General features: G+C 44.8%; 2 protein-coding genes across 9 annotated transcripts in view; one reads left to right on the top strand and one right to left on the bottom strand.

Annotated features, from left to right (window-relative positions):
* Positions 1-5974, top strand: part of LOC142573188 (ubiquitin carboxyl-terminal hydrolase 11-like) — a 256525-nt gene extending 250551 nt beyond the window's left edge. For all 7 annotated transcript variants that reach the window (XM_075682766.1, XM_075682764.1, XM_075682768.1 and 4 more), the window contains one exon: positions 5135-5974. In XM_075682766.1, the coding sequence (XP_075538881.1) occupies positions 5135-5175 (41 nt within the window). In that variant the 3' untranslated portion in view covers positions 5176-5974. The remainder of the gene's footprint in view (positions 1-5134) is intronic.
* The window catches only part of ScsbetaA (Succinyl-coenzyme A synthetase beta subunit, ADP-forming), a 55330-nt gene continuing 42704 nt past the window's right edge, over positions 2067-14692 (bottom strand). For both annotated transcript variants that reach the window (XM_075682777.1, XM_075682778.1), the window contains exons 9-11: positions 6647-6767; positions 5190-5278; positions 2067-2498 (exon numbers count right to left, since the gene is read on the bottom strand). In XM_075682777.1, coding sequence (XP_075538892.1) covers positions 2424-2498; positions 5190-5278; positions 6647-6767 — 285 coding nt within the window. In that variant the 3' untranslated portion in view covers positions 2067-2423. The remainder of the gene's footprint in view (positions 2499-5189; positions 5279-6646; positions 6768-14692) is intronic.

The following is a 14692-nucleotide window of genomic DNA, read 5'->3' as shown; positions in this document are numbered from 1 at the left end:
CATGAAAGTGTATTTTAAAGACAGGCTAGAAAGCCTGCCTGAACTTGCTACTTATCACTGGTTATGTGGCATGAAACTGTATTTTAAAGACAGGCTAGAAAGCCTGCCTAAACTTGCTACTGATCACCAAGGAGGCAGCACGAAATTTGAGGCTTGCAGAGTTTACCCATATGAAAGACAACGGTGGTTTGTTATATCCTGCCTCCCCTCTGTACCAGTTTGTGGTCAACTTGGAGAAAGACTTCACAACTTGTTTTAGTCTTCTTGAGTTGCACGAAGACAGTGTTTTAGATGTTTTAGATGTTGCTCAGTCGATGCACCTAGAACTCGGATCCATGCTACAAGGTGTTTTTGTTGTGTTTTAACAGTAATAGTTACTTATACTGTGATTAGATGCTCGGTGTCTGGGGAAGGTGTACTTTAGGGTTCCTTTATAGCTGTGCCATTTTTATTGTGAATAAACAAAAAAGCACTAACCTGGCTTTCTTCAAGAGTCGCTCTGACAGTATGTGCTGAAGATGCGGCGGATGGCGCATCTTCAGCTCAAATTTTGGGGAACATTTTGAGTTTGTATGTGCCCGCAATTGTATAGACAAAAATAAATTCCGGGGTTTAATGTGCAAAGCACACTCCAATCTAATTATTAAGCATGCAGTAAAAGGGGGAGGGGCACTTTAATAATTCTGACCACGTGGGGTTTTATAACCGGCAACAACGCGGATATTTTTGCGTTTTGCCACCATGAAAATGCAGCCAATGAGGCCGTTATTTAATTCAACGCCCTCGTGCTTAGCAGCGCAATGCCGAAGTCGCTACGCACTTTCGTGTCATTCGTGATAAGCGTGCGACTTAAATGGAGTAAATATAGCTGCATAGAAGCAAAGCAGGCTCAGATATACTGGCTTTCAAGCAGTAGATGAGCAAAAATAAGCTCGGTGAATTGCCACCTGGCACAGGCGATGCCACGAGCGTAATCGAAGCGCCGGACTTCGCTTGCAGACGAAGTTGTCAATGCTACAGTATCGATGTGGCCTTCAAAAACTTCCTTTACACAATACTTTGTTAAATACAATCCTTGTCTGTCATAATGAAAGAATCATGTCCGTCAGAAACGCGGACCGCCCCAAAAGTAGTGCTTATGAGAGCAGCCGGTCTGCTAGAAAAGGTCGCAGTGGCGACACCTGGTGGCGTCAACGGAAAGGGGCACGTGCTCTCCTTCTCGGTCGCGTCACTAGGACGTTATTCTAGTACACTATAACCTCAGCTCTTAGGCGCCCATTCTTGCGGCGAGTGTCACCATTGGCAAAACCGATCGAACGAGCACAGTGAAAGAGGAATGAGTGAATGTGGAGCGGGAAATGAGAGCCGTCAGCCGCAAACGGGAAAGACCAACGAGAGTGGCTCATTCAGTGACGTGTGCGAGAAACCGGTGTCATGCATACTCGTATCTGGTCTCAGCTGGGCTGCTCATTTCGTGCTATCGTCTGCTTGTGTTTGTTTGGTCTCGTTCGCGCGACCTGAATTGTGTAGTAAAAATTGAACTATGGGGTTTTACATGCCAAAACCACTTTCTGAGGCACGCCGTAGTGGAGGGCTCCGGAAATTTCGACCTTCTGGGGTGGTTTAACGTGCACCTAAATCTAAGTACACGGGTGTTTTCGCATTTCGCCCATATCTAAATGCGGCTGTCGTGACTGGGATTTGATGCAGCGACCTCGTGCACAGCAGCCCAACACCATAGCAACTGAGCAACCATGGCGGGTGAATTTAGGAGTTACTGGAAGCCACATGGCACCAGTGCTTACACTGGAATCTTCAACATTTACTCACTCTGCTACGTGTCTCTCTCAAAGTCTTTGCTTCAATATATTGCAAAATGAAAATGCCCGTAGAGCTGCACTAAAATTTTGCACTAGGGAGTATCGTAAATGTCGATGATTTTTTTTTTTTTTGTATGTGTCTCGTTTGCTTCTGTCCCATTTCAAACTTGCTGTTGCTAATTTAAAAGGTGACTTTGCTAAACTATTCTAACAACAGTGCTACAACAAAATGGATCTGCAGACATATTGGACAGTATGTACACTTTATTAAAAAAAACAAAAGAAAGGTAGGGTAATGCAGCATTGAACTACGTTCACCATGGTTGGGTGCAGTGGTTGGCGTCAAATCCTGTCGCATGGGTGTACGCACCCTGCTACACAGTATCGCAAGCGCCACTTTTCTGTTGTAAAAGCTAAAAACCAGTGCCATCAGCATGTGTGTGTTTTGGAGAGGCACCTTCAAGCAAGTTGAGTGAAACAAGAGCAGCGCTTAAAGCTTTGTGGGTCAAGAAGGGACATGCTTTGCCCTTCCACTGTTGGGGATGTAAGGAGGCACGATTACAGGGTATAACTTAGGAAAGTTGGGCAGTGCACCCTCTGAGGCTACAGTGGCAGCTCAAACTTGACGTCCACCGATGCAGACCGTGCTAGGCCCACGATGGTCGAGAGGCGAACAACCTGTGGTGAGAGAGACACAAATCAGTTTTTTTTTTCATACCCTAGTGACAGATACTATCTGGGTTTGCTGTCATTGTTTACACCAATTTCATATTAAACAAAACAAGAAATTTACAGTGCAATGTGCTTCTGATTCCCCCATATCAGAATGACTTTTCTTTCAAATGTTGCCGCACGGAAAGAAAACATATAAATATGTAAGCGTAGGAAGGAGGTTATCCAGACAGCATAAGCAGAGGTGCCGATTTTCGAACCTCCGTAGAAAATTTTGTTAGTGGTGAAGCGGGAAGCCTGCAAGCCCGTGATGTATGAGCGGCAGCTTGCTACTCACAATTGCCCCTGTACCTGGACGCCAATGTCTTAACAACTAAACTGACAAAAGCAATGCAAGTGTGCATGCGGTCTCAAAGAAGGAAAGCGACGCTTATTAAAATGCACACCGGGTACTTCTCGGATAAGTTGACACAGTTTGCTGTAGATTCTGTCAAATGGCACTTGACCTGTTTTTCCTTTGCACCGATAGAAAGAGCATGTACAAAGTTTGCACATTTGCCAACTAGTCTGTCCAACGTACAAAGCATGGAAATGTGAACACGAAGGTTTTGAGGGAATAGGAAAGATAAAATGACAGCAGTTCCAGTTCTGTAGAAGCAAGAAGAAAAGCAGATAAGGAATAGCTATTACCTACAGTACTGCAAGCCACTGGTCTCACTACAATGTTCAAAGACATCTCACTCTCATCTACTTGTCATGGCGTTAACTTATGCATGCCGTGCTTTAGCCTCTGGCTCCTTCGTGGCAGCGCACAAGTCGTCAACGCCATCTTTTCCTTTGGCGGTATTGTCAGGAGTAATCGGTAAGAGCTTTAAAATAACAAGGACCTCCAATGCCATGGATGGTACGGAAGATGACATAATTCCACGAATGTGCTGGCGAACCAAGTGAAAGCAGCAGTGGCAAAGACAAGTAGCTGAGTGCGTGGCGCAACAGGCATGAATGAATGAATTCATTATGAAAAGGATAGCATTCGCTTTTGTGGTGGTGGGCAAACACAGGATTGCAGCAGATTTAATTTTAGTCAAACAAAATGGCCTGCCCCTTGCCAAAATTGGAAAAAAAAAAGAAAAAAAAAAGAAAGTGTGGCTCTTACACAAGCTTGTATGCTCTAGAGAACATGTGGCAGTCTTGGCAAAAGCGCATGAATATGAAAGCATTACCACTTCTGCCCTGCTATTGTATGATTAGCTGTCGGAAATGCTACTTCAATGCTGGAACGTTGGCAAGAATGAGTACTGCTCATTACACAGTGAGCAAGGGAGTAGTGCTGCTTTCTGGCATAGTAATTTTGTCACAAATTATCTACACACACTTACTATATCGCCCACATATTAAGAATAAGTGAATGAACGTATGAAGCTAAACGTTTAGTGACAGTCTAAAGAGTGAGTGAGTCACTAACGATATGTTCTTGCTACAAGCTATTACAAAATACAGACCAACCATCTACATTCCAAGCCCTTTGTGTGCAGGCAGAACAAATTTATCGCAACCGAGGACACCTGATAGTGACTGAAAAACTTTAACGAGTCAGAAACACAACAAGCAGCTGCTTCAAAGTGTTTGCGCTAAATAAAGAACGAAGAGCAAAGTACGCTGGTCCTGATTTAATTCATAAGTGGCAGCCTGGAATACGTTTCTGGCATTGCTTTTAGTATAAGCACCGTAAACACTGCTCGCACCGCTTGGACACGGTGCAGTGAGCTCTGGAATTGCTTGCATGTGCTCAAAAGCGGTGGCCAAAGCTTCGTGTCGTTCACCCAATCACAGTCTACCGAGTAGCAATGGCGTCATGCACATTCATTGTGAACACAGAGGCAAGCAACGGATGTGCCACAACGTGATCAAACATGGCGGCAACCACTAATAACATCCCAATAAGATTTGCTGTGAACACTCCTATTTGTTCACTTTTTATAAGCCGCGAAGAAACTTGCAAAGGAGCATCTAATTATAAATAGGTCGTAATATCCCAGACCCTGTGGGGATGCGAGACTCTCACGCGTCCCTTGATATGTTGCTTTCCCGCATAGCTCCCGTCTCCTGCAGCCCGGCTTCGCCGCGTGGCCTGTGTGATGCCCGCGGCAGTCGGTCTGGTTGAAGCGCAGTACGAGAGATGGCGCAAGTGTTGCGCTGCTAACGCCGTCTACTGGCGGGGTTACTTGGGTGCGGAAAGGAGAAGGCGCTTCCTCTTTGGTTTGGGCTCGGCAAGCTGCGCGGACGTTCCGCGTGTGTGCCGATCCATGCTTCTGCGAGACCGTCTCGCGAGAGTGCCTTCGAACCTGCCACAGTTCGCGTGACTGTACGTGTGAACGACCAGGTGTTGGGATCCAGCATGGGGCGAACATATTCACTCGCTATCTGGTTGCGGTGAGTCGGACTTCCACGATTGTCGAGCGCCCATCGGCATGTTTTGTGGATAGCAACTCGGCCGGCAGGCATTGATCTATGAAAGGTGCAAGAAATGCCCTTGTGATTGTTTGCACTACTGTGTTGTCATTCCTTTGTCCCAAGAGCACGGGTGGGAACCCCACAACCCATACATTAACAGTGGCTGCCTTGCTCTCCCCCCCTTTCAGATTCTCCACCCTCCCTGGGTACGGCCATTGGCAAGGAGTGACCAGAAGCACTTGCCATCTTTGCTGCCTCGTCCAAGTTGTCACAGGCCAGGATCTTGAGCTTGCTGGTAGCAATCAGGGCCTTGGCCTCGTCCACCTGAGTACCTGCACCATGCAAAAGAGGTTGTGTCGTACGTGTCCAGCTGGCACCGTCTGCCACCCCCAGTGCACGTACCTGTGTTCGCCAGTGCATCAGCAAGGAAGTGCAAGCGTTGTCTACTCTCAGAGGAACACTTTTTCTTTGCTTTCTTCACCACATTGGTGAGAAGCGACCCCCAAATAATGTGCGCAAGCAGGAACTTTGTGAGACAGTGGACGATTTTGTACTGATTGTGTTGCATACCAGCTGTGATTAATGCTTCAGCTTGAAAGCCTGCGATATTCTGCCGAGTTTTTGGTAGGCAAGCAAAGCATTTGAGACCCTTTGTAATTCCAGATGCTTTAATACTGCAGTTTATCGGCTCAATTGAATCCAGGGGAATGCAAAGCCTAGCTTCAACTAGCACTGTGCAAAGTGGAGTAACAACATTCATGTTGTGTTGTTCACACTGCTGAACTGCAGTCTGGGACTATAATGTTCAAATAATGGGCTGTCCTGGTTACCGTGCATCTAAATATATTATTAGTGCGTGCTCCCACGTCACAGCACCAGTTCATGTTATTATCAGTTTTCGGCTTTGCACTTTCCACCTTGGTTTTTGCATAGTCTCGAAAGTAAAAGAAAAAAAATTCAATGAAATAGCAAATCAAACTTTGGAGTTTCATTTGTGGGTCTATTAAAGGGAAGCACTATGCAAGCTACAGTTGTCTTTCATTTTTGCATGATGCTTGTTTACCGGCTGACTTGGCCTGTGCCGTGTTAGCTAGACACAGCGAAGTGCAGCGATGGTTGCTTTGTTTCATGGTGAATGATGTGACAAACTATATACAGTGACACCTACGCAAGAACCCATTTCATAATACACAGACTTGGTGCTTCGGATGGAGCCGACCAACATACCGGCAGGCTTTACAGGAAATGTCCACCTCTCCAACAAAAGAATACCTAGCACTCGTGGCACCGCCGGCAGTATGTGACAATTGGGAGACTTCAATCACAATGGCAGCTGTTTCTGGGAAATAGTGCAGCTTTGTCCAAGCGACGCAAAGGTTAGCATTGTTTATGCTGACTGTTTTCTATTCACCAAAAGCAGGGAAGTGCTGCAGTCACACTGAATTCTCAGCAAAAGCCTCTTGTACTGATGTGCGTGAATAAAAGTATTAGTGCTCGATACACCCAACAATTAGTCTTTGTGAAAAGCAAGGGCTTACTGATGTTCGCATAGTGTGCCGTGGCACTGCCTGCAGATGCCATTTAGCAAAAGGGTTGCAGTCAACAAGAAAGGTCAAAGTTGCCAAGAATGTTTCTGAATTGGAAGGCAGGAGAAAGGATTGAAGCAGTCTCCATTAAAACCAGAATCATTATGCCCATACCTTGGAGCCTGACCACAATGGGGATCTTCAGGTCCAGCGTCTCAGCTGCCTGGATGACACCCTCTGCAATGATGTCACATCGCATGATACCACCAAAGATGTTCACCAGGATAGCTTGCACCTGAAACACAGTGTGGGACCGTAAGCATCGTAACCACCTGTCTATATAGCTTGGCAGTGACACACTTATCTGCTGCCAGTTGTTGCAAAGCGTCAGTGAAATGTGATTACATCAAGCAGAAGTAGTATAGTATTAGAAAAATAGCTGCCTTCATATATAGAACTGAATATCAAATATATCCATTCACGTCAACACTACCTCAATCAAGTGCCAGTGGAAGTTTTCAGTATATGGCATGTGTAAAACATACTACGTCAATTTGCACAGTAAGAAGGTGTCATTGTAGTAGACCAGTGGGTAACAACACAGGGGTGGTAAAACAGGACAATACGAGCTTTTTTTCAAGCAAAGGTTGTATTGCTGCACTCGTGTCGGTGTCGGTGTTGCCGTACTTTTTCGAAAAAACCCGAGCTGCGCGAAATATAAAAAATTGATTGTCAGGCTGCGAATTGGAACCACCAACCTCCGGGTTGCGAGACCACCACGCTAACCGGTTCAGCTGCTGCTGAATCATCATACGCGACCTTTAAAGTGGGGATTTATGTGCATGAAGAAGTAGACGCAGCACAAGGCGTGAGCCAATCACAGGCGTCCCCTCCCTCCGGATGAGGGAAAGGGTGTGATCGTGTGTTCACACGCTTCGTGCCAGCTGTTTCCCACCAGTTCAGGCCTAGCAGTCAGATGGGGAGGCTGCGTTCGGCTCAAGAAAGAACAGGCGGTGCTTGATGAACGCCGCCGGGAACACACTTGAGAAAGGGCTTGTCATCGACGTGCCGACCTCACCGTGGAGGAGCGCAAAGCCAAGGCGTTACGACGACTAAGAGCAGCGGATCTGGAGCTTCGCTTGCACCCCTCTTCATAGTAGTTGAAGGGTGGTAAATTTTTTTTTTCTTTTCTCGAAAAAAAAAGAAGTGGCAACTTTGGGATTTAAAATTTCTCATTGGTGCACAAATTTAATGTATTGCTTATGTACGTGTTTGTGCCAACTTGACACATCGTCAGTGGTGGGAATGCTATGCCAACTGGGCCAACATACGCCGACAAGGAATTTGTTGCTCCATACTGTTCCAAAGGGGTCGCTTTACACAAATTGCACCGCTGCTGTGCCACGACATAGTTTCAGTGGTGTGAAAATTAGGAAGCTACCATGCAAAGCGTTGTGCCGCTGTATTCATTGGCCGCATTTGTTTGTGGTGTTACAGTCAGTGAGACTGCCACCGTGACAGCCAGCAGAACCAAATTGGTTCCTGTTCTTATGTGCCAACCTAACTACCATCCAGTGGATCTGCATCCTTTTTTTGCAACATAGCCCATCGTTTTCAGCTGACAAAACTTTTGTGCATGGTGAACATCAATGAACACTTTCAAACGCTGACAAAGCCACCGGGCAGCATCGTGTTCCACATAAAGTCCGCATGCGATTAGAACCTACGCACCCCACACACTGCATGCTTTGGGTGCGAGTGGAAGCATGTGAGGGTGAGCCGAGAAGTATGGCTGCTTGATGAGCACCGTCTCCCGCACGAGGCAAGGGGGCAGGTTGGTGCACGTTTTTAAGTGCAGCCGGGGCTGAGCGCATAAGCAGCCCGTGTTCCCCGTTTTAGAGGTAATCTGCCGTGTGTGCAAAGAGATGGCGTGGCATCAAGTGCACTTTCTTTTTGCGCCTTTAGCACTGGAGGTTGTGTAACCTCGAGTTTCCAATACGTGCTGAAACATTCGGTTCTCCGCTGCTGGCGCTTTTCACAATGCAGACTCACTGCAGGCGACACTATCGGCTGCGGGGGCGGAGTCGACACGAAAGCGTGGTTAACTTCACTGTGTACTGCTGATGTGAAGACGTTGCCAACACAGCATGAGATTTTTGTCGCTGGCTCTCAAATTCAACAAAATGGATTTTCCAATTCAAATTTGCTTTTTTCTGATTGCTCGATAACTGAGAAAATTATGCGGCTTCTTCCCTATAAAAATATTCATTGCCGACTATACTTATTTGCAAAAAAGTCTACTTTCAATATAACAAACAAAATGGTTGATTTTGCCGACTTCATTATATAGAGCTTTAACTGCATAAGTGCCGATTCGGTTTTGCTGATGGCTTAGTGCATTGTACAACACACATGGACTTATGTATGCCCCTTGTGGCAAAAAAAAAAAAAAAAAAAGACTGCCAGGTACATTACTAATCATTATATAACTGGCTGTACAAAATTCATAGCTAGAAATTAATGCTTGCTTTAAGGAAATACTACGGTAAAAGAATTTTCAATTGTGTATGTACATGCCGTAGAAAGATTGCTGAGACGAGTTTAATTGATAATTTAGGCATAAATAATATAGAAGGAGCGGAAAACCATGCAGTTAGATTCATATGCATACAGTGTTCCCAGAAATTGGGTGTAACCAAAATCAACGGTGGTCCAGCCGGTTTAGGATTTGGAGCAACTTTCCGAGCAGGTAAAAAAATCGCTTCTGGGGCACTTTAGAAACAGCTACACCAGCCTTGCGGAGCAGTCTTGGAGCTGCAAAATTGGTAATGTGTAGACATTTGGTGTAGGTTGCTTTTACTGCGCAATCAGTAAACACTGTTCAACAGTAAAGGAAGACATAAGGCCAGCAGTTAATAAACACGTGTCTTCCCACGTACAGCATACCATGCATGTTATGATGCGAACTGACTTATATTTGGGTAGGTAACAAAATGGTGTAAATAATTAAATATAAATTTGTAGGCTAGCAAGAACAAAGCTAGGCAGCCAGACATAAGAAAGACAAAATTGCAACTGTGCTAGAACAGTTTGAGCTGTCAAGCATCAGACAAAAAGAGACTGAAATGTCTTGTGCATTTCAAATAACAGACGTGTTCTGACACATTTTACCAGAATACACAAAATGTGTTTTGCCAATAACAATGCTTGAAGCTATGACAAGAGACCAATGCGGGTCTATGAATGGCGTCCAGAATGATATGCCTGTTGCAAAGGTGGTGATGGCAGCCATAAGCAAAGTTGATACACTCGCTTTCGTTGCAAGGTGGTTTGTTAGCTTTCCCAGTGTCATGTGGCCTCTGTGAATAGATATGATTCAATTCGGCACCAAATCGTAACTTTCGTAGCCGACATTCGACCGAACTGACAAAGCAGAGCTGATTGGGCCTAGATGACAAATCACCGTTCACCGATGCAACACGGGTCACAAACCACTAATATGTTTGTACGAGTGGCTAATCGATGATTGGTTTCGAGATGACGCGCACGCGTTTTTGACAGCTGCTGAAGTGATGTCTAGGTCCGTGGGCAACAAAACCGCCCGCTACCACAACCACACATGGAAGCAAGGTGCCTGCCAAGTTGACGTTTCTAAATCCCCTGAGTGAGAGAGAACTTTGATGTCAAAGCAGGCTGACACCATGTCGCCTGATGCTGTCGCTCTCTAGTAGGCGTGTTAAAAAATACAAAAAAGACTTAATCCAGTTTGAATAGTACGCAGTAGTGTTTATTATATATAAAAATAAAATAGAAGAGAGGAGTTAGTAAAATGCACAGCGAATAAAATATCTTTGAAAAAAAATGGTCAAGTGAAACATTTTCAAATATGAACAAAAAGAGATGCATACAGAAGCAAATATTTTCGACTATGACCTATTTCTATCAAATGATAGCAAGCTCATTGGTATGAGGTCCGAACTTTGTCACAAGTGTCTCTCACCTGCTGGAAAGTCAACCTCATCTGTCCTGACAAAGCCTCAGCCCGCGCAAAATGCCTCAGTGTTGCGTTTTACTGTTTTAAAAAGTGTATTTTGGTTTGGATGAGGGACACCTGCATCTCCGCATCAGCCAACACCTTCCTTTTTTGAGCTTGAGCTCCCTCAAAGAAACAGCGCACACTTCCTTTCCCGTCCATTCCTCGCTGCGCCAGTCCTTTCTGTTCTCATCCTCCTTCCACTGTGCATTCGGATCCCGGGCCAGCTGAAGCATCCTTTCGGTCCGTAGCACAGACGTCGTCCCGATTTTTCGGATTCCCTAGGGACCGCGAAAACATCAGAAAAATCGAGCACTTCGAATAAATTAATGCATGTCTTTTGCTGCCCTTAAGGGCTCTAATCACCACAGGCACATCCGGAAAAGCTCTGAAGGCCTTCCAGTACACTTATTAGGCATATCGGTGCTTGTACTGTGACAGGAGATGGCAGGTGCATGCGTGTATAGTTAAGGAATAAATACTCTGTCCCGTGACAATTGCCTCTTGCCACGCTTGTTAAGCTTCACTGCAATACTTTGCGTATGTATTGAGGTCACCGCGTCTGTATTGAGGTGAAGCTGATTTTCGGAAACCAGCATTGTGCAACGCGCTGTGCTTTCCGAGCTTCAAGGCCAATCGCGAGTGTGCGGAGTCGGTGCCATTGCTGACAGCATCGAATTCCTTGAATGAAAAACACGGAACTGAACGGCAAGAAGCTTAATGGCAAACATCGAAGCTGCTAGACTTAGTGTTGCTGCGCCGGTGCCTATGACTGCCAGTGGATCTGCATGCGAGAGCGCCAGTTCGAGGCGGCGAGACAATCTAAATGGCGGCGGCGGTGGCTTTGATTAAGGCAGTTTCAGACCTGCGGTCACAGCAAAAAGTATAGAAAATCAGACAGCAAAGAGTTATTGCATCCGAAATTTCAGGCATTCTTAAACATTGACTCAATGGGTACGTGGCGGTGATACAAAGAAGTCCGAATTATCGGGCACGTCCCAAAAATTGGGCACCTGGAAAATCAGTCGTTGACTATACACTGGCAACTCCAGCAGACGACATGGCGTCAAAGACGATTTGCCACGATTCCTCTCTGTTACTTGAGCCAGCATCAGTGCGACTTTCGTGCCCTTCCAATAAAATTACAGTCAATTTTCCTTGATAGAAGCACAAATTCCTCGAGTTTTCCCTGAGTATTTCCAGACTATTAAAAATCCGAGAATTCCCAGTTTTCCCGAATGGTAGACACCCTGAAGTTCATTTGAGTGTATAAGGTAGTGTGGGGCATTGAAAGGTGGGCTTAGAAAATTCTTGTAAATTCTTGTACATCAGTTTCTTGTTATTCTTGTTTCTGATTTTACAAAAATATACCATTTTTGGTGAAAACTATTTGTCGCATAGCTTTCAAATTTTGAAAAATGAAAGAAAGAAAAAGACAATGGTATGTCAGACAACTGGAACTAGAACTATGTGAATACCAAGAAACATTAGAGTAAAAATATATTTTTTTTTAATCATTGCAACTGCCACTATGACCTTTTTTTAAAAACTGAACTCCTATTAGCTTGTGGATATTAATTCTAGTTCCGAAGTTGGACGAGGCACCAACTCAAATGGTCACAAAATTCAGCTCACGTTTATACAGCGCTTTCCTTTTTAAAAAGGTACAAATGTGTCCTAATGTTGCATTTTGAGAAAAGTGCAAATAAAGTGGTGTCAAACTGCTTGATTCATCAAAACATCCCAGGATTAGTTTTTTCCATGGTGAACATTACCGTAGTCTTTCTGTTTCTGCTGTCCTCCCTTTGCTTTCTTGCTTCAGCTTTCAGTTTGAAATCAGCTTTCAGTTTGGCGAGTCCTTCGATGATGTGCACATGGAAAAGCACAAACTTCCAGGAGTGACTCCTAGGTGCTTTGGCAACCTTGCACTGTAGAAGGTGCCATAAAGCTTACGTTTTCATGTCAGTGATTGTGTTCTTCTAATCAGCAACACCAAAAAATGCACCAAATAGGTCCTTGACAGACGCCACATTGACAGATGCCGTTCCCTCTCCTTGGCTTCACATACAAGAATTGTTTCGATTGCTGCTGTCGACTTGGACGAGCCTTAATCGTACCAACACAGACTGACGCTGACCTCAGATGGGTGTTTGATCAAACATTCTAAAAATGGCACAGTATATAGATAATTGATTTGCGAATTGAATATTTTGAATGTTCACTATTCAATTTGCATTTATGTACTATAGAATACGTGTTGGAAAAAAAAAGGTAAGCAGAAAGCGTACTAAACGGAAACACGTCTTGAAGTCAAAAAAATGATTTTGCAGGCTCAACTGTAGTTGAGACCTACATAACACGAAGCACTGCGCAAATCATTGCAGTACGAGATGCCGATCTATAGTGAGCTGGTGGGGCTCGAGCGGCCCGAGACCCGCATTGTTGTTTTTGTGGCTTCTGCAAGCTTTGCTTGCGCTCCCAAAATTAGGTCTTAGTCGGCAGCTTCCTCGGGTGGGGCCATTTTGGCGGAAAGTTTTGACATGCCCATTCGACGAGAACTGTTGTGGCACGAGATGCCGACGTGCGTTGAACTGGTGGGGCTCAAGCAGCCCGACACGCCTTTTGTTGCTTTGCTATTACGATAGTGCTTTAAGATGGTGACGGGAAGCCTAAACAAACTCAATCTGGTGGGCGACAGCGAAATACGACGTCACCAAAGTAAAGCATTATGCTCACTTCGCACCACCTGCAGCAGGTATCAGTGGTGTGTTCAGGTTATAATCTATTAAAAGCATGCAGTAAACTTCCCACGGGATCATGCCACAACGAGCTGTGAAACAGATAGGCGAAGGTGCTTATCGCAATAGGTTGGCAGCAATAGCTGTGAATGCGACGTGCACCAACTTGTGAGGTGATTTGCTGGTGCGAGAAGAAGAAACTTATGAGTGTGTGTTGGCATGTTCACGTAACACGGGTGGGCGAGTGTTTCTCCGAATCGCGCATGTCTCGTAATGCTTGTTGTTCACATGGAATCTAACAGCCGGAAAATGTATCATTCAATTGCAGTTTGGCAATATATTTTGGTGCCAACAGATTGTGTTTTCAGGGAACGTATTAACTGGTAAAAAAAGAAGCGTAAATGTATTTGGTCATTCATTGTGTCCCTGAACGAGAATGTTGGCACCGGGAAATCGTGCAAAACATGATTGTATCAACGAGGTTCTACTGTGTTCAAGTACAGTTAGATCTTGATGTAACGAAGTCGGTAAAATCAGTAATTTTCTTCATTATATGGAAATTTCGTCCTATTGAAATTCGACCTTTTATGCAAATAAGTACAGTATACTTATTTATACAAATAAGTACCAGTAACGGCATAATGCTTTCAAATTAAAGTGTCTCTGCCATTTTTTAATGCGTACAACCATATTGAACTTTTTACCCTGTGTCATGCATCTTTTAAGGAAAGATGCAGGTCGAAAAATTACATCATTAAAAATAATTTTTTTTATATATTGCTTGCAAACTTATCCTCCTATTTTCTATATTCTATATTTACGTGTAAAAATGTCGCAGTTTCGCCCGAAAAGCGAAGCATTGATTGCAAAAGCAAATTAGGGGACAGCTAGATATATGAAGTAAGAATAGTAGTTTTATCAGACGTTATAAACTTGTAAACATAGGTATACTAAATAAATTAACTGGCACGGTGCCATGCGCACACAAGCAAACATGAACACATCTGCTGGAAACTGACTGTCAAAACACTGGAGCGAGGAAGCACGGCAGAAGCAGCGAGCAAATTGACTAAGCCGCGACAACACAGTGCCCGACCGGACTCTGTCCCCGTTGCAGATGGCTTTCAAGATACAGCAGCCCTGGCGGGCCCATGCACCTGCCCGAACCGCCGAGAGGAGAATGCGCCCCCGCTCCCTGCCCTCCGCCTGGATCTTTGTGCAGGCTTCTCCAGCTTGTGTGCGCGAGATTGAGAGATTGAACTGGAATCGCCGACTCACCCTCGCACATAGAGCATACGGCACGCATCGGTGATTTTTTCGCCCTTGGGCTTTATATGAAAAAATTGAGTTAACCTTTCCAACCAGAAGAATGCTAAAAATGATTTACTTCAAAGCATGGTAGCTTTAGGATCGTACCTTTTTCACTCATGCTCGACTGATTAGGCTCAC

This window comes from Dermacentor variabilis, chromosome 2, assembly GCF_050947875.1.
Source record: "Dermacentor variabilis isolate Ectoservices chromosome 2, ASM5094787v1, whole genome shotgun sequence".
NCBI lineage: Eukaryota > Metazoa > Arthropoda > Arachnida > Ixodida > Ixodidae > Dermacentor > Dermacentor variabilis.
This window is presented reverse-complemented; position numbering and strand designations above follow the sequence as displayed.